The 20,524-nt window shown below is 41.2% G+C and overlaps 1 protein-coding gene across 5 annotated transcripts in view; it reads right to left on the reverse strand.

Annotated features, from left to right (window-relative positions):
* Positions 1-20,524, reverse strand: part of TMEM108 (transmembrane protein 108) — a 253,544-nt gene that overhangs the window by 103,104 nt on the left and 129,916 nt on the right. For 4 of the 5 annotated variants that reach the window (XM_036332576.1, XM_036332573.1, XM_036332575.1 and 1 more), the window contains one exon: positions 17,778-17,863. In XM_036332576.1, coding sequence (XP_036188469.1) covers positions 17,778-17,817 — 40 coding nt within the window. In that variant the 5' untranslated portion in view covers positions 17,818-17,863. The remainder of the gene's footprint in view (positions 1-17,777; positions 17,864-20,524) is intronic. The other variant, XM_036332577.1, reaches the window with a different exon arrangement.

Below are 20,524 nucleotides of genomic sequence, written 5' to 3' on the forward strand. Positions count from 1 at the left end.
TGACTGGTTATAAACTTTCACAGACAGAACGAGAAAGTAATCTGTCCACAGCGGCAGAGACGGATCACTTTGATAAATTCTTTATGATGTCACCTCATCTCCTGCAACTCTTGGATTGGTTAAGAGTCTACAGTTAATCCTTCAATAACTCCCACAAGCACCTCATTACTCATCAGGCTGTGACATCTTGGGTCATAACAGAGGTGCTGTTATATAACACAGGCGCTGTGTAGCAGCCTCAGGTCATGAATATTGAGAGACAGCTGCAAATGGGCTGATATCAATAAAGATCTCCTACCAACCGTTACCCGAGAAATAAACCAGAAGTTTATTTCTGGTTTCCTTGCAGGTGTGACAGGTGGGAGCATTGTGTCCTTTGCAGCTTTCGTGACAGCCATCACCCCCTATCAAGCCATGACTTTACAGTTATGTTTGCGCGTAAGATTGACCCGGTAATTTTCCTTTCTCATATTATCCTTTTCTGGCGTTGGCATTAAGATTATAGTAATCTCTTAAAGTGAGTTGTGAAGCGTTTAACTGGTTAGTTTAGTCCATTGACATTTATTGTGTTCAATGATATTTATGTTTATGTCTACCTTGTCCTATTTATCCAACTTTCTCCATGCCCATTTCCCCTCTGTAGCGGCCTCCTTTGGATTGTTTCCCCCCCTTTTCTTTTTCCAATAGCTTTTGTGCTCTACTTACTTGGAAGTTATTTCTATTCTTTTAATGATTCACTTGAAATTTTGCCATGCCTACGTAACTTGACATCTAAGTTAATTGATATATTTTCCTTCCTCTCACACTATAAGGAATAATTTGATGCTGTTCAACCCTCCCAACTTAAATGCTATTCTTTCCCAGTATGTTTACTGTTTTTTAATTAATTTAACCCTACAAATCAGACATCATATTGCTTAATACAGAAAATCATTTGCCAATGTCTTTGATGTTTGTTTTTTCTTTTCTTTTTTTTAAAAAAATATATTTTGTTGATTTTTTACAGAGAAGAAGGGAGAGGGATAGAGAGCTAGAAACATCGATGAGAGAGAAACATCAACCAGCTGCCTCCTGCACACCTCCTACTGGGGATGTGCCCGCAACCAAGGTACATGCCCTTGACCAGAATCGAACCTGGGACCCTTCAGTCCGCAGGGGGACGCTCTATACACTGAGCCAAACCGGTTTGGCGTTTGTTTTTTCTTACATTTAAGACCTTCCTTCTGAGAAAAATTTTATTTTTTCCTGAAGCATGTCTTTTAGAAGTTCTGTAAAATGAGGGCCTACCTGTAAAAATGCTTGATTAAAAAATACAAAAATGTCATTATTTTGCTCTCATGCTTTAAAGACAGTTTCATTGGATCTATAATTCTAAGTTTACAGTTATCAACTATGAGCATTTAAAAGGTATTATTGCACTGTCTCCTGGATGCCATAGTGGCTGTTGAGAAATCAACTGTCGCTTTACATATTATTCCTTCATAACTAACCTTTTCTTCTGGCTGCTTTTAAGACCATCTCTTTATTGGCCTTCTCATGATTTGTGTATGCATGTGTGGAGTTCTTTTTATTTTTTTCTTCAGACTCGCAGTACTTCTAGAATCTGAGTATTAATATATTTTTTTTGGTAAATCCTAGGAAATATTCTGAACTCTTATGTTTTCAAGTATTTCTTCTCTCTCAGTATCTCCATTCTCTCCTTGAATCCCCAACTACACCTATGTTAGGCCTTCTCATACTATCTTCTATGTCTCAATCATGCTTTTAAATTTTTTACCTTCTTACTTCTCCATAATATATTACTATTTTTTCTCCACTAACAGCCATACAATGACTGATCAGTTTGTTCATTGGCCGGCTTTTTGCAGGTGGATTTTTCCTAGGCACATTCATTTAACCTACAAATATTTAATGAATGTCTTCTGTATGTTTCTTTATAGGAATATGATTTGTGTTTCTTTACATGACATGTTTAGGATCCCAAATAGTGCTACATCCAAGTTTACAAATCAGTTTTTAAAATTACCCTTCCAATTACCTACTTCCCACACCTACTGGAATTAACCAGAAATTATGTGAGATCAGGCCTATTATCTTTTCCTTTATTTTCTTTAATTTGGGCAAACATCAGAGATATTGCAGGTTCGGTTTCAGAGCACTGTAATAAAGTGACTATTCCAATAAATCAAGTCATAATCTTTCTGTTGATGGAGAGTCTTTCCTTTTGTTTGGAAAAACGCAATACCTGTGAAGTGCAGTAAAGCTAAGAGCAACAAAACTCATTTTGTTGGTATAATACATGACTACAACAGTCCAGTAAGCACAGAAAATGCTCAGAATACATTTTTTCTTTTTGTTCTCCCCCCAGATTTACTGAGGTATGATTGACAAAAAAGTTATATATTTAAGGTATATACCAAGGTATATATATAATGCTAATTGACCTATCCATTGTCTTACATAGTCACCTTTTTCTGGTGGTGAGAAGATTTAAGACCTATTCTTTTAGAAAATTTCAAGTATACAAAACACATTGTGAAGTGACTATCAGCCAACCAAGAGAAGCTTGGTAGACAGTGAAACCTGGTGAAATGAAATCTTCCTACAGACAGATTTAGAATTCAAAAAGCCTATCAGAAGGGTGGCATATGCTTCAGTTTTCTGTGCAAATCTGATTATAGCTAAAAAGTTAAAGAGTTTAATATATGTTTAACAAGTAGTAATAACTGGATGGACTAACTGAAAAGACCACACACTGCCCTTGCTGTGCTTCTTCTTTGGCGAGCTTTTCCCAGGCTACCTGTCTCGGGTATGGGGATCTAGTGACTATCAGGGGCTTTTTCTTTGTTTTAGAGCAAAAACATTCACCTGTTTTAAAAGTGTAGAATCAAAGGATAGTAAGAGTAGGAACACCCTTATAAACCACTTGGTGTTCTTTTTTAATGTCCTTTTTATAGGTAGGTAAACACAGACTCATTAGAAACGGGTAAACTGAGGCTCAGAAAGATGAAATCATTGACAGCAAAAGCAGTATTAGAACCCAGCTTTTCTGACTCTCAAATGTTTCTGCCACAGAACTACTCTTCGGTCTGACATGATTGTCTTGGGTAAAACAGCAACTATTGCAACGGAGGCTGTTCGACATTGTTTCTTTGAACACTGAATAATGATGTCAGAGACCTCCTAGTCTGAACCTGCCATCGTACAGGTACATGATCGGAGGTCCAGAGAACTCTCCCCGTCTGCTCATTTAGTTCTCAAAATGACATAGCCCCCAACCCTTTTGTCGTTTGTTTCTCATTATACTCTCAACTTTCTCCCTCTTGATTTTACTCTGCATTGCTTCATAGAAACATGAAACATCTGCTTAGAAAATACTTCCTTACATACTGTGTAAAGAAAAACTTAGTGGGAACTCATATCAGAAAAATCTAAAAGGAAAGTTATATTATCCCTGGGACCTAGCAAGTAACTTTTCTTTTAGAGTTTTCTGATAATATCATAAATACTGTTTAAAACACTACTGTCTTCCTAACCATTCACTTGCTAAAATTTTCATTCAGTCCTCTATAGAATAGCCACACAACTCAAGGAGGAACCCATTAACACAGCCTACAGTGTGAATGATGCCCCTACAGTCGTGTAGCTCACAACTTGAATAACCTCAGATGATGGCTCTGTTTCCATTCATCTCGAATACCCAGACAGTTCCAGCTCTTTTAACACTACCATAGTGGGGAGTTGAAATGAATCATGTTTTACTTTCCTTTCATCCTTCTCAATCTGTGAACAGCAATATTTACTCGCATCAGTCTATCAAAACTTGAAATGAATGTGGTTCTGGTCACTCATTTATTTCAAGTGTACTCACATCAACAGATGTGGTGATGATAGCAGTGATGACTAACGTAACTCCACAATAGAAAACTATTAGTGAGCGCAATGCTGTAGGAGTCCCATAGCAGCAGTGGTTGTTAGAACTCGTCATTTCTAAGAAGCATTCCTATTGCCTTTATTTTACTCTGAAGAATTGATTGCTTGGCAGGCTGTCTTGTTTCATGAGTTACCCTTCTGTCTAGAGTTTTATGCTTAGAGCCAAGAACACAGAGACAACTAGACGACTATCCAAGATTCAGGTTTCCCTCCCCTAGTGAGTATTTGTTCTGGGAAGTGGCTGCCCAGCCATGGAGAATACTTCCCAGTCCCCTGCATCTAGATGGAGCCATATGACTAGTTCTAGCTACTGGGATGGAAGCAGAAATTTAAGTGTATTACTTCCAGGAAGAGAAGGGTAAATCCAATATTTATCTCCCTTCTGTGATAGTCTTGGGGGCCATCATTGAAGATAGAGGGATCATAAGATGGGAGAACCCTGGGTTTCTGATCATACCTTAGAAGAAAGCCACCCAACCAGAAACATTTGCTTGGAAACTTTGGGTGAATGAAAAACAAACCTTTCTTTTAAAAATATTTATTTTGATTATTGACACTATTACAGGTGTCCCCATGTCCCCCTACTTTGCCCATTTCCACCCAGCACCCTGGCATCACCACACTGCTGTTGGTGTCCATGGATTATGCATATATGTTCTTTAGCTAATCTCTTCACCTTCTTTCATCCAATTCCTCCCACACCCCTCCCCTCTGACAGCTGTCAGTCTATTCCATGTATCTATGCCTCTGGTTCTATTTTATTCGTCATCTATATTGTTCGTTAGATTCCACATATAAGTGAGATCATATGGTATCTGTATTTCTCTGACTGGCTTATTTCACATAGCATAATAATCTCTAGGCTCATCCATGATGCTCCCAAAGGTAAGAGTTCCTTATTTTTTATGGTTGAGTAGTATTCCATTGTATAAATATACCACAGCTTTTTAAATGGGCTGTTTCCAGATCTTGGCTATTGTAAATAATGCTGCTATGAACCTAGGGGTACATGTGCTTTTTATGATTGGTATTTCAGGATTCTTAGGATATATTCCCAGAAGTGGGATTGCTGGGTCAAAAGGCAGTTCCATTTTTAAAACTATTTTCCACCAACAGTGAACTAGGGTTCCATTTTCTCCACATCTTCACCAGTACTTGTTTTTGTTTTTGTTGGTGGTAGCCATTCTGGCAGGTGTGAGGTGATATCTCATTGCGGTTTTAATGTGTATCTCTCTGATGATCAGTGATGTTGAGCATTTTTTAGTATGTCTACTGGCCACCTGTATGTACTCTTTGGAGAAGTGTCATTTCAGGTCCTTTGTCTATTTTAAAAATTGGATTGTTTGTCTTCTTGGTATGGTGTGGTATGAGTTTTTTTTATATATTTTGGAAATTAACCCTTTATCAGATGTATCGTTGGCAAATATGTTCTCCTATATAGTGGGCTCCCCTTTCATTTTGTTGATGGTTTCTTTTGCTGGGCAGAAGTTTTTTAGTTTGATGTAGTCCCATTTGTTTATTTTTTCCCTTTGTTTCCCTTGCCCTAGGAGATATATCGGCAAAAATATTGCTACCAGAGATGTCTGCAATTTTACTGCTTATGTTTTCTTCCAGGATTTCCATGGTTTCATGATTTACATTTAAGTCTTTTATCCATTTTGAACTTATTCTTGTGTATGGTGTAAGTTGGTGGTCTTACATTTTTATGTTAACCCGTTGTGATCTTGGGGTTGTTATAACAGATGACATATATTGATGAAAATAATAACTATCTGTTGGTTGGTTGTATGAAATTCTTTTAGAGAAGAAATGTGATCTTTATACATTATATACTTTGTAGTGCATTCAAATTAAGTGCTTAATGAATGTCCATGAAACTCTGCCTTAGAAAAAGATAATTTTTAGATATCTTTCTCAGGGAGTTTCAGATTTTTTAGATTTTGTTTGCTTTTTAAGGGTTACATCAAGATCCAGCACAGTGTGTGGCATAGAATAGTAGACACTCAAATATTTGTTGAATAAATAAAACTAGTGCATATCTTTGCCTATTAATCTCATTCAATGCCTGTTTGGGTTACAGAATGGCTGGCTATGGACTGACTGAGATCCTAGGGAGCTCAGTAACCCATCAGACATGCCAGCAGGACCATACAAATCAAAGACTAGACATCACATGAAGTAAGACGAACAAATAAAAACCGAAGGGATTCTTGTTTCAGTGATATAAAATAGGATGGGGCAAAAGTAGGTTTACTATGGTTCGTATGGAAAATAATACAATGATTAAAAAATAATACAAGAATAAAGTCTGCATTTCACATACTCAGAACTGTAAACCCACTTCTGCCCCACCCTGCATATAATTTTAGATAAGTGGATCAATGCCAAAGAATTTTCCTTTGTGAGATGAGAGAGGAAAGAGGAAGAAAAACAGGAACAAATTAGAGAATTGAGAATTTTAAAAGGTGCTCCTACGTCTACAGTTAGAGATCATAATGTTTTAAATCATTATGCTTGCTATTCAGTATAATTTCTATTATAGAGTAAAAGTTCCCCAAAGGATTGGGTCTGAAAATCACATCGTTTGGCATTTGATGATTTTCAAATATCCTGCAAAATTCTGTTGATTAACTATTGATGCTGTCTTTGCAACTGCACAAGCAGCCTTGTTAATATGAAGAATATACAGGGTGGACAAAAAGTAGGTTTACATTAGGAAACACAGAGTTTAATTCTTGTATTATTATTTATTGATTAAATAATAAACCTACTTTTGCCCACCCTTGTAATGTATTAGAAATCTATAATCTAGCATAGTTCTACCTAGAACTAAGACAGAGTAGTACATTTCTTGATTATTGAATGTTACTCTACTAACACTCCAAGAAAGCATACTTTCTGAAGCTTAAAAATATATATTTAAAAATACATATAACCCTTATTTTATCATACACAAAAATAAACTCAAAATGAATTAAAGACTTGAACATAACACCTGAAACAAAACCAAAAAAATCCTAGATGAAAACATAGGGAAAAGGATCAAACTTGGTGATTTTTTTTTTTTGGATTTGACACCAAAAGGAAAGGCAACAAAAGCAAAGATAAACAAGTGAGACTACATCAAATTATAAGCTTCTACACAGCAAAGGAAACCATAAAAAAAATGAAAGGGCAACCAACAAAATGGGAGAAAGTATTTGCAAATCATACATCTGATAAAGAGTTATTATACAATGTATATAGAAAATCAGACAATTCAATAGCAAAATAAAAACTGGGCAAAGGAAGTGAATACATATTTTCTTAAAGAAGACATACAGGTCAACAGGTATATGAAAAGGTGCTCAACATCACTAATCATTAGGAAAAAGCAAAGCAAAAGCATAATGAGATGCTACCTCATGCCTGATAGAATGACTATCATAAAAAAGATAAGAGATAAATGCTGGAGAGGATGTGGAGAAAAGGAAGCCTTGGGAACTATTGGTGGGAATGTAAATTGATACAGCCATTATGGAAAACAGTATGGAGTTTTCTAAAAAATTTAAAAATAGAACTACCGTATGACCCAGCAATTCCACTTCTGGGTAAACATGCAAAGAAAAAAAACCCACAAACTTGAAAAGATATTTGCACCTTCATGTTCACTGTAGCATTATTTACAATATCAGAGACATAGAAACAACCCAAGTGTCCTACAGAAGATAAATAGATAAAGAATATGTGGTGCATATATACACAATGGAATGCTATTCAGCCATAAAAAGAAGGAAATTATGCCATTTGCAACAGACAGTGTGAATATACCTGGGGGCATTATACTAAGTGCAGTAAGTCAGACAGATCTCACTTACATGAGGAATCTAAAAAAAACAAAAAACCACAAAAAACACAAAACCACTACACTCAGAGAAAAAGAGATCAGATTTGTGGCTACCAGAGGTAGGAGGTGGCAGTGGTGGGTGGGTTGTAGGGGAACCGGATGAAGGTGGTGAAAGGGTAAAAATGTCCTGTTATATTAAGTATTAGAGGATGTAATGCACAACATGATGACTATAGTTATCACTGCTGTATAGTATATTTGAAAATTGTTAAGAGTTGTAAAGCTGAAAAGTTCTCATCACAAAAAACCACCCACCCTTCTTTCTTTCTTTTTGTTATCTATAGGAGAGGACGAATATTACTAATCTTACGTGGTAATACTCATTTTGCAATATTTGTAAGTCAAGAAATTATGCTCTACACCTTAAACTTATGCAGTCCTATATGCCAATTGTATCTCAATAAAACTGAGAGAAAAAACCCAGACAGAGTAACTGAATAGTTTTCCAAAGATGACATACAAATGACCAACAGGTACATGAATAGGTGCTCAACATCACTAATCATCAAGGAAACCCAAATCAAAACCACAATGAGATATCATCTCAGACCTTTTAGAACGGCTATCATAACAAAGATAAGAAGTGTTGGGAGGGTGTGGAGAAAAGAGAACCCTTGGGCACTGTTGGTGATAATGTAAACTGGTACAGCCACTAGGATCCCTTTTCTAATTCCTTAAACTCCTTTGTCTGCATTTCTTAATTCTGTGCTACTCTGAGACCTTAAGCTTCTTCAAAGTATTTTTATCACCTCTCTTCTGGGCTCCCTCACTGGGTATATCATCCAGATTTGACATTAGCAATTAGAAAGCGACAGGTATTTTCATTGGCCCCATGACCACAACTTGCATTTTTTTTCCTCTTGAAATACTGTAACTACAGAAGGAAATGATCTATGTTGAATGAGCTTGGCAGTAAGGCATAGTAGCCCCTGAGCAATGAACCAGTGAGGATGTGAAAGAAAACCAAGATGAGGCAGGAGCAGGAGCTGGAGAAAAGGAGCCAGCTGCAAACAGTGCTGCTGCTGACATCCTAGGCAGTCCAGTGGGTGCATAAAGCCATCTGGCCTTCACTGGGACAGGTGACGAGAGCTCATTTGTGGAGCTGGGGAAATACCCAAGGCTCCAGACCAGGTCAGCTTCCCTGTCACAGCTCTGTGTGACCAGCCTGTCAAGGGCGGGCCCTCAGTGCTGAGGACTAACGGGAAACAGAATCCAGTTCCCTAGAGGAAGACACCGACAGGTGTGCAGTAGGCAATCCTGAGATGGATTTCTGGCTGGGCTCTCGTGTCCACAGGAAATGAGTGCCAGGGGGAGACACTAAGGTAGAAGTCCGAGGTAGGTTTGGGGAGGACACAGCAAGGCATGAGGGGACAGCTGGCTGTTGTAGGACCCAGGAGGTAGCAGTAAAGCATCAGTTTCCATCCTTCATACTCAGAGTATTCCCTACTGTCATTTCCCACTACAACTCCTTCAGAGCTTTTCTATAATTAACCGAGTGTGAGAGGAGCCGTTTAAGGGCCAGCACTCCCTGCCCTCCCTGCTCTGATGCTGCCCCATTGTTTGACATATTTATTTACCTCCCAAATTCCTCTGATGCAGGATGTCTGATGACTGTCTCTGCTCCTGTCACATTGGCTGGAACGAGGTTTAAGTGCCGTGACTAGAATATCAGACTCTACACAAATTGTTCATGTTTCACTTGGCAGTGTGAAGAAGATGTCACTGTTATCCATGTTTCCTATCTGTCCTTTTCCACCTCTACCCTCCCACATCCAGCTGGTACCCAGAATAAACAACTGGACAAGGAGGAGGGCCACCAGGGCCCTGAAACCTCTCTTATCATCTGGTGGTCTGGTTAGCAGCCACCCAAGGGTAGCAGCCTTCAATCCACAGAGGGGTGGGCACAGCATTTTTTGAGGGCTAGATAAAGACAAATTTAATTCAAGAAACAAGCGGGATGTATACTGGGAGCCAGATTTCTTTTCCCATCCCTTTTCACAGTTGCTATAATAATCTAAGACTTCTAAAAATATAGCCATAAGGATGGCACAACCAGAGCGTGCTAACTCAAAAATAATGAGGATAAATGAACTACAGATTCATCGGCTTATGAAAGGAAAGGCCCATCCCCTTAATGGGTTGTAACATTTCTTTTCTCAAATATTCCACAGCCAATATCTGACTTGGGAGAAAAACCCTCTTAAAAAAATTTTTTTTTAAAAATTGATTTCAGAGGAAAGGAGAGGGAGAGAGAGAGAAAGAAACCAATGAGAGAGAATCACTGATTGGCTGCCTCTTGCATGCCCCACACTGGGGATCGAGCCTGCAACCTGGACATGTGCCCTGACTGGGAAGAACCGTGATCTCTTGGTTCATAGGTTGGTGCTCAACCACTGAGCCACACCGGCTGGGCAAACCCTCTCTTTATCCTGCTACTGGTTGTTTTATTTCTTTAAACAGACATAGGGGTGGGGGCAGGGAGGACAAAAATACCAACCACCAGAGTTTCTAAAACCAGATGAAACATATTGCAAGGACAAGGCTGGGCAAGTTCACTGACTGAAGGTGAAAAACTACAAGAAGAAACACACAATCAGATGGTATAACAGCCTAGTTAGTAGGTCACAAAGACTGTGACTCAGGTAAAATATGGGGGCTGTGGGACTCTGGAAAGGACATTAGACTTGGAGTATGAAAACCTGGATCCAAGTTCCTTTTAGGATTTGTCTTCTTTGGGTTTCCATTCCCTTAATGGTAACATGATTATAAAAATTATGCCTGTCGACAGGGTTGTCAGGATGACTAAATTGCATTTGAGATGTGAAAACACTGTATGAAGTACAAAGGCTTATTTTCATCAGTCTCCTTTGGTTGTAGTGCTGGTTATGGGGACTAATCACGACCTCTCTCCAACTTTGGGACCAATTAAAATGTACATAAAAGAATCAGAAGTCATCATTATTACTAGTGACATTGGATTCAAGAACCTGGCTTGACCTGTTGCCTCTTACTATAGCCTATAACATACTATCTTCTTTTCATCTTCTGTACCTGTATTCTTGATTATACTAGAAGCTTCTAGAAAGCAGAGATTATGATTTCCATTTCTTTGTATCCCCAGAATTTTCCACAGAGCCGTACAGACAGCAGGTCACTGTCTGACAACCACACGATTAATCATGTTTGTACTCTAGTCTCTGTGTGAAGGCTGGGAGCTCTTGGGTTCTTGGATTCTGGCCTGAAGAATCTCCAGTGTCCATCACATTTGTTAAGGCAATGATTAAATGCTTCAGAAAACTCTCAGAGAAGTCTTATTATAAAGCCAACATGAAGTTGCTGGAAAAAATCCCCTTCCTTTATTTAAAAAAAATCTGCTCAAACTTCTCTTATTCAGAACAATCTTCAGAGTTTTAACAGATCCTAATAAGCTAGAAATCTCCCTGTTAGATTAGTCCCCATTGGATGAGGTTTAAGTGCATTAATGGGGGTTCCACTGAAATGAAACCTGGGTGAGGGCATGCTAGACTGTCTTTTTCATTTCTTTTTTTAAACTTTTAAGCAGGATTTTCTAACAGAACAACAAAAGAAATACGTTAACTAAGGACAGTAGTGAAACAACAACCATGTTTGGAAGGCATTTTACAACTTATAAAATGTTTTCAAACCCTTCTGACTTAACTCTCAATAATCCTCAAGGTAGATGTTTATACTCATCATCTGTGCACTGGAGTTAAGGAAGGTGAAGAAGTTCTGGGAGGTCAGGGACTCTGTACAGTCACATAACTACTAAGAGAAGAAGTGAGAGCTCAAAGTGCATCCTTTAAATCCAAACACCACATGTCTTAGCAAAGGTATGTTCCTATAGACATTGGAAGTTACTCATTAAGAGTTAACATTTAAATTTGCATTAGTCAACAGCTCTCCTAAGTGTGAGCATGACTACCCTCCCTCCGCATGTACTCGGAAGTCATAAAACTGAGTTTCTTTAAAATATTTTATTATTCAGTCTTCACTGGCATTGCTACAATAAGAATGTCTTATTAAGGTTTGTTTAATCTGCATAAGAGTTGTTGACTCATGCAAATTAAAAAATTACAACTTAAAATGTAAAAGACATTAAAAATCCACACGCCTAAACTTCCTGGGTTAATGTCACATTTCAAAGTGTTACTTCCTCAATTTTTCTGTGTGAATGACTTATCCTTCAGAACCAGAGACCTGTTCTCCCTAGAGAACATTTGCAAATCTTTTGATAATGAACAAAAAATCCAGCCTCAAATTCTTGATTTGCAAAAGAATTATCCAGCATAAAGTGAGAAAGAAATAGTCATATAAAATCAAATTCTAAAGGGGGCCCACTGCAGTGACTAGCCAAGGGCCTCGCTTATGTTTTCCTTTGCTTTATAACCCTAGCTAGTCCATGCCATACACTCCTCTCATCCTTAAAACAGAGCAAAAACTAAGTTCCAGTAACATGAAACTTCAAGTGATTCAGGGATGCTGAGAGCATCTCCTGACCCAGAGTAGCCCTCATAAGTCCAAGACAGTGATTCTCAAAGTGTGGTCCTGGACTAAAGCCTCAGCATCACTGGAAACTCAGAAAGGCAAATAATTGTCCCCAACCCATATCTACTGAATTGGAATCTCTGGGGCAGGGCTCAGCAATCTGTATTTAAACAAGCCTTCCAGGTGATTCTGTGGGATGATGAAGCTTTAAACCACTGCTCGAAGCCAGTGATTCTCAACACTGGTTGCACATTAGAATCATCTGATGCCCAGGCCCCACACGCCCCACCTCCCCCCAAGATTCTGATTTAACTGATCTGGGTTGGGGTCTGGCCAGGCAAGGGGATTTGCTAAAAGCTCCCAGGGGATTCTAGTGTACAGGCAGGTTTGAGGAACACTGATGAAAGCCAATCAGTGTAATCCAGTCTAAAAAACTAAATTGCACTGTCGATGAAATGGATGCCTCCATTTCCATTATCCGACAGAAGACGAATGGGTCATTACCATTATTATAGCCATTGGTGGTTCCCAGAGAGAACTGCAGGCAGACGAACTGCTCTCTGCTACTAAATGGAGCAGAAAGCTCCTTTATTGTCTCCGGAGCAGCGTTGTTAGTAGCACAGGAGCGATGGATTTGCAGGGGGTGGTGGGCAGGCGGTCCAACAGCTGCTTGGCAGGAAGGCCCCCTCAATTGGCATGCTTTGTATGGAAAAGGGTGAACATCATTTGGAAAGAATTAGTAGTCAGCCAGGATATGAAACCAAGCAATCTCAATCCAGAATCCAAGCCCTTAACCGTGGCTGCCACACGGTCTCCTCCATGGAGGTTAGGACCCGGCAGTGTACAAGGGAAGGAAGACACCTTCATGGCAGAGGAGGAGGAGGTGAAGATCCCTCATTTCATATACATACACGAGGAGATATCTTTATGATTGCCTGTAACATCTAAAAGAAGATACATTTCTTTTTGTTTTGTTTTGTTAATCCTCACCAGAGGATATCTTCTCCATTGATATTCAGAGGGAGTGGAAGAGGGGGAGAGACACACACATCAACTGGTTGCCTCCTGCAAAGCACCCTGTCTGGCACCAAGGTACGTGCCCTTGACTGTCTGTGGACCAATGCTCTACCCACTGAGCCAAACCAGCGAGGGCAAGAACCTACATTTCTGAGGTCAACAATTTGTTTAGACCTAACTACTATGTCAGTTACGATTTATAACAACTCTTCCTCCTTAACCTCAGAGAGAATTTCCCCTCACTTATTGGGAGAAACCAACTGTGATGACAGACTACATGAGCCAACTTCAGTTAGTGACAGCCCAGCTACTCAGATATTGCAACACGGGGCCTTTCTGGGGTGGGAGCTGGGAATACAGATGGGTTTGCTGAAACTTGGCCCTAAAGCAGAATTTCGTGGCAGGAGCTCAGGGACTATGTAACCCAGTCAGCCATAATCCATCCTAGTAATTCTCTATTTTACCCATATATGTGTTTTCACATTGTAAGATGTAATTGATGGTATGTGATAGTTTTATAGTTCAAGCAGCATTTTTTTTTCTTTTTCAGTGGTTCATAAATAACAGTGTATCTTACAATGAATGAAATTGTAGATTTGATGAAATATGGTAATTACACTAAACATATATTGAATTCCACTATAGTTCAAAGTCTAGATTAGGCTAGAGATGGGGGAATGAATGAAATGGAGTCCCTAAACCCAAGCAGCTAGAAGACAGGAAAACAAGTACATGCCTCCATTTCCATTATCCGACAGAAGACAAACGTGTCATTACCATTAGTATAGCCATTGGTGGTTCCCAGAGAGAACTGCAGGCGGACGAGCTGCTCTCTGCTACTAAATGGAGCAGAAAGCTCCTTTATTTTCTCAGGAGTAGCGTTGTTAGTAGCACAGGAGCGATGGATTTGCAGGGGGTGGTGGACATGCAGACCCAGAGCTAAATATTTTGCTGGGGATGAAATGTTGTGGTGGCTGGACACACTGTGGGCATCCCCTGGGTAAAGTGGGGTGTGTTTAGGGGGTAGGGGCATAAAGGAGAGAAGTGGTGAGAGATGAGGCATGAAAGCAGTTTGGAACCAGACGACTGACCAGTCATGAATGCTTAACCTAAGGAACTTAGGCTTTATCTTTAGGTCAGTGGTTCTCAAACATTTTGGTCTCATGACCCCTCTATACTCTAAAAAATTACTGAGGACCATAAAGACCCTTTGTTTATGTGTCTTACATCCACTAATACTTACATAACCATGAATGTCCTCAGCACCACCCTCATCCTCAAGCTTGTCGTTGTTCTAAGGTATGAGGTAAAATGTGCTAACCCTTCCCAAAGGGCTAAAGCTGGCAGGATGAAACAGTTAGTACTGCACTGTGGAATGGAGCCCAGGAAATAAAACAAAGGCAGAGATAGTCAGTTGTAATAAAAGTAAACTATTAAAACCTCAGTGGCCCTGCCTGCCAAAGATTGCATCCCTCAGCCCCTATCAGGCCCACATAAGCCCCAACGACTGCTGATTGTGACGCATTGACCTAGAGAGCCTGGGTGTGTTTTTTTCTTAGCATCATCTGACATAACGAATATGATGCACACTTTACCAATCACGGCTTAGAAGCCCCCCTGCCTAGCCCTGGGACAGCAAAGGGGCCACACTGCTGGTTTTTGGGGTGTGATAGAGGTGCCAGGCAGGACGAAAAGACAGGCATGAACAAGGAGGTCAGAAAGGCCTACGTGTGAATTTCAGCTCCATCACTCACTACTGGGTCACCATGGACCAGTCCTTAACCTACTCATTGGTAACACTTCTTCATCTTAAAACAGGTACCTTTAAAATAAATGAGAGGATGCAGGGAAACTGATCAGCAGATGTCTGTGAACACAGCAGGTACTCAAGAGGGCGCAGATTCTCTGGCGATTATGACTCATGAACTGGCTCATGTCTACTAGTAAGTAATTGCTTGTTTGTTTTTAACAGACACTCTCTACAGTAAACTAACTATGACTACAAATTCTTACTAATGTTCCCGTTGACAGGTGGAGTCCAATCCCTCACCCCTTGAACCAGGGTTGGTCTTAGTGACTTCCTTGGCTGAAGCACTGTCTTGGGATTCCGAAGCCTAATTCATAAGGAGCCTTGCAGGCGTTGCCCTGGCCTCACAGCCGTGAGCCGCCATGCAGGAAGTCTGTACACCCTGAGGCCACTATGCTGTGAGGAAGCCCCACTGTGTCATGTGAAAAGGCCTCAGGGAACAATAAATGTTGGGCCAGCCCCAGCTGTTCCAGCCTCCAGCTGCTGGGGTTATGCCAGCCCAGATCCCAGACACTGGAGTCTCTGCCAACCCCTGCCCAAATTGCACATTCGTGAGCAAAATAAATGACTGTTAATGCTTTAAGCTACAAAGTTGTGAGGTCGTTTGTTATGCAACAAAATATAATCAGAACACTCTCTTTATCAGGTCTCCCCCCCCATTCAAAATTATCAATTTGCTGAGTTATATTAAGTCACTATTAAATCTATGTTGGTTCTGTAGTTCTCAAGCCTATTTTAGACACTGAGTAACATTCTGTTTGTGGACACTGTTAATCTAGGCATAACTTACTAATTGGCTGACCAATGATATATATGAGCTATTATGTGTGTATGTGTATGCATGCATGGCAGATATTTTTCTAAATATCCAATTCCTCTCATGAGAGAAAAATGCTACAATAACAGTACTTCATCTCAATGAACTTGTGAAAATCATGCTCTGAAGTCAGACTAATTGAATCTAGTGCCTGAGTGCTCCACCCTCCCAGCTCTGTACAAAGCTGGGCTCTAGCCCACAACCAGCTACCTAGTAATCAGAGCAGTTTATCAAAGGCCACTATCTACCTTCCTCCTAACCAGTAGGAAGCTGCCTACTCTGGGCTGCTTGCATTGCCAGGCGAGTTTGCAAGGAAAGTGTTAAGGCAGAGTAGGTTTATGCAGGGATCCAGATAATCTTTGAGGAAACCCCTTCAGGTTTTGCATATGCTCCACTTTGAAAGGGCCTTGTGACAGCATAAGACTTGACTCTGAACCACGGAATATTCACCTGATGCCTTTCAAACAATATTGGACTTTATAATATTATGAAAACTTTGGGGCATATAATCAGCATAGGTGAAAAATATTTTGCTGCCTCCCAAATTGTCTATACTCTTTTTCATTTCCTGGTTCTTCTGCCTGCAAAGGCTGTCTCTCCTTCTTGAGGGTGAGGGTGTGTGTGTGTGTGTGTGTGTGTGTGTGTGTGTGTGATCTTATTTACCCTTCAGATGTCCCCTCTCCCGGCAAGGCAGAATTAATCATTCCTTGATGACATTGCTTCTTCAATCTGTAAAGCCTTTTCTTTAACAAGAAAGCTAATCATTAAAAATAAAAAGAAGCAACAATAAACCCACAGTCCTATGGAATACATGAAGAAAGGACTTAAGAGTCCCTATAACTCTTGGCGACATTCCACCAGGCTGAAAACGGGTTGACGTGATCTGTGTTTCAGGGATTATAATTCAGCAGCAGAAATGAGTTGACTAAAATACCATCCAGAATGCTGTCTGTAGATAAAGTGCTTTGAACTGGGGTGCAACATAACCTGAATTGCTAAATTCTAAGGGCTGACTGATGATTTGCATCTCAATTTCTTTTCATGCTATTTTGTTGGCAAAAGTTAAGGAGCCACTCAGCCTAAGAGAAATAGGCCCTCTATTTACCTCGGCAAGAACCAGACAAACACAATGAATTCCAGATTTTCCCAACTCAATGGCTTTTGTTTGACTCGGAGTGGGTCAGTCTGAACATCAAACCCACCAACTGGTATTGGTTTTTATATTCATTCGTTAACAATTCCTATCTCAAAGGCTATACAGGCATTAAGTAGCACCTGGCACTTTGCAGCACAACCCACAAAACACGTGAGCAACATGCAGAAAGTCATAATTGAATACTTTTCACTCTGTCACCAAACTTAAATTACATTTTCAACCCTCATTATTTAAGAACATGTATAACTATGCAAAACATTCCAAGCCAAAGGCGGTGCAGATACTGAATGGTAACGGGTGCCAAGTAACAAAGTCCATAAAACACAGCCTACCATTCCTTCTCCATGGGAAACTTACAGAGAGTCACACTGGAACACCCTTTATTCTGCCACAAAAACAAGAGCAATAGTGTTTTTGACACTCACTCTTGAATTAACTATGCTGAACATGTTAATTTAGAATTATTGTGACAGAGTCTACATTACAATGGATACCCAAGGCAACAGAGTAACTTAGATGAAAAAGAGGGAAAATTTACTGTCCTCTCTCATTGACCAAACCCTGGTCTTCCTCCAGAATGTGTGTAAGTTTCTGGCACTGGACAAACGATAACATTTTTATATTCTAGGAAAGAATAAAGGCGACATCAACTTACTTAACAGTTGGCAATAGAGGGCCTGTAAACTTCTCTTCATGGTATCATCTGGTCCTTCTTGTCCTCCAGTTTATTCATGATTCTGTCTGGGAAATTGGGAGAAGAAAACTGTGATATCAAGTCAATAATCAGAAAGAACTCCACTTCACATGATCCTAGTTGTAAAGGCCACCAGTAAAACACCTGCCTCTGAAGAGGAAACATTCTTGGACTGCATACACCATAGTTTAATTGACAACAGTGTATGTTATAAAACTCCCAGTTAGCCAATTGGTCAAATCCTAAAACTATGCACACCACTGAAGGAAAATTACATGGGTAACTAGAGAGTAAGAATCAGACTTTGGAACTTTCGAGGCTTCCAATTAATTTCCCCTGAATCTCCTGAAACAAGAGAAAAAAATAAAAAAAATATTTTTATTGATTTTAGAGAGGAAGTGAGAGGTAGAGAGCGATAGAAACATCAATGTTGAGAGAATTAGTGATTGGCTGCTTCCTGCACACCCCTTACTAGGGATTGAGCATGCAACTGCAACCCGGGCATGTGCCCTGCCCTGGAATTGAACGGTGACCTCCTTGTTTATAGGTTGGTGCTCAACCATTGAGCCACACAGGCTAGGAGAAACAAAGAAATTTCTAATCTCATTTCCACTATGGTGCTCACCAAACAAACAACCCAAAAATCTTTGGGTTGAAATTATATATTAAATAACTTTTCTGTTATTTTGTTATAAAAGATACCTCTAATACAGAACATTTGGAAAATGTAGCTAAACAGAAAATATAGGTAAGAAGATACAAGAACATACAAATGACCTATCTCTCCAGCCTTTCCTGTGCCCTTCTATTGGTCAGTTTCATTTACATATTATACATTCTAAATTTTTCTCTCTCTGTGTTGTAACTATTACTTTACTGCTTTATTTTAAATGGCACACAGCATTACTTTAAGTAAATTCCTAGAAATGAAATCACAAGGACACAACTTACAGCTTTTGAAATATGTTGTCAAATTGACCTTCATCAATACCAGTATCAGGATATCCATTAGACTACAACCTACCCAATAAGAAAAATTTATAACTTCTTTCCATCTTTGCCAAGGAAACAGGGAAGTGTTCCATCGCTTTACTTTAGTTTGCATTTTATGCATTTACTAGAGACCCAGTGATGAAATTCATGCACGGGGGTGGGGGGGTGTTCCTCAGCCCAGCCTGCAGTCCAGGAAGCTGTCAGTCGAATATCCTTAGTGCTACCGCGGAGGTGGAAGAGGCTCCCACCACCACTGCTGCACTCGCCAGCCATGAGTCTGGCTTCTGGCTGAGCGGTGCTCCCCATGTGGGAGTGCACTGACCATCAGGGGGCAGTTCCTGCGTTGAGCGTCTGCCCCCTGGTGGTCAGTGGGCATCATAGTGCCTGGTCATTCCGCTGTTTGGTCGATTTGCATATTAGCCTTTTATTATATAGAACTAGAGGCCCGGTGCACAAAAATTTGTGCACTCGGGGGGGAAGGGGGGGTCCCCTCAGCCCGGCCTGTGCCCTCTCGCAGTCTGGGACCCCTCGGGAGATAACGACCTGCTGGCTTAGGCCTGCTCCCAGGTGGCAGAGGGCAGGCCTAATTCCTAGGTGCAGCCCCTGATCGGACTCAGAGCAGGGCCGATGGGGGAGTTGGGGCGCCGCCCCCCGTCATGCACAGAGCAGGGCGGATTGGGAGGTTGTGATGCCACCCTCAGTCACGCTCAGGGCAGGGCCGATTAGGGGGTTGGGGCACCGCCCCCTGTCACACTCAAGGCAGGGTCGATGGGGAGGTTGTGGCACCACCCCCTGTCACGCACAGAGCAGGGCCAATCAGGGGGTTGGGGAGCTCCCCCGTATCAGGCACAGAGCAGGGCTGATCAGGAGGTTGGGGCGCCTTCCCCTGCCACAAACAGAGCAGGGCAGATAGGGAGGTTGTGGCCCCGCCCCCTGTCACACACAGAGCCGCAGGGCGGTCAGGGGGTTTGGGCGCTGCCCCCTGTCACGCTGATCCCGGTGCCGGGAGGCCTCTCGGCTCCGCTGATCCCGGTGCTGGGAGGCCTCGCGGCTCCGCTGATACCGGTGCTGGGAGGCATATTACCCTTTTACTATATAGGATAGAGGCCTGGTGCATGGGTGGGGCTGGCTGGTTTGCCCTGAAGGGTGTCCTGGATCAGGGTGGGGGTCCCCACTGGGGTGCCTGGCCAGCCTGGGTGAGGGGATGATGGCTGTTTGCAGCTGGTCACACACCCTTCAGGGTGGGGGTCCCCACTGGGGTGCCTGGCCAGTCTGGGTGAGGGGCTGAGGGCTGTTTTCAGGCTGGTGAGTGACTGAAGCTCCCAACCTGTCCTTTTTTTTTTTTTTTTTTTTATTCTGGGCAAGCTTTAGCTCTGGCTCCAGCTCTGAGGCCTCTGCTGCTGAAAGCAGGTATCTGGTTTGTTTGGATTCTATAATCGAAACAATGTATAACTCTAGCTCTGAGATCCCGGCTCGCTGAAAGCAGGTTTCTGGGGTTTTGTTTAGCTTCTATATTTGTTACAATGTTTCAAACTGCAGGCTCAGAGGCCGGCAAGGCAGGCGGGGAATGTTGGTTTCCTCCGTCACTGAAGCAAGCAAGCCTCATGTTAGTTTCAAGCTGCCTGGCTGCTGGCCGCCATCTTGTCTGGCAGTTAATTTGCATATTGCCCTGATCAGCCAATGGGAAGGGTAGCGGTCGTACACTAATTACCATG

The sequence above is a fragment of the Myotis myotis genome, unplaced genomic scaffold (assembly GCF_014108235.1).
Source record: "Myotis myotis isolate mMyoMyo1 unplaced genomic scaffold, mMyoMyo1.p scaffold_m19_p_13, whole genome shotgun sequence".
Lineage (NCBI taxonomy): Eukaryota > Metazoa > Chordata > Mammalia > Chiroptera > Vespertilionidae > Myotis > Myotis myotis.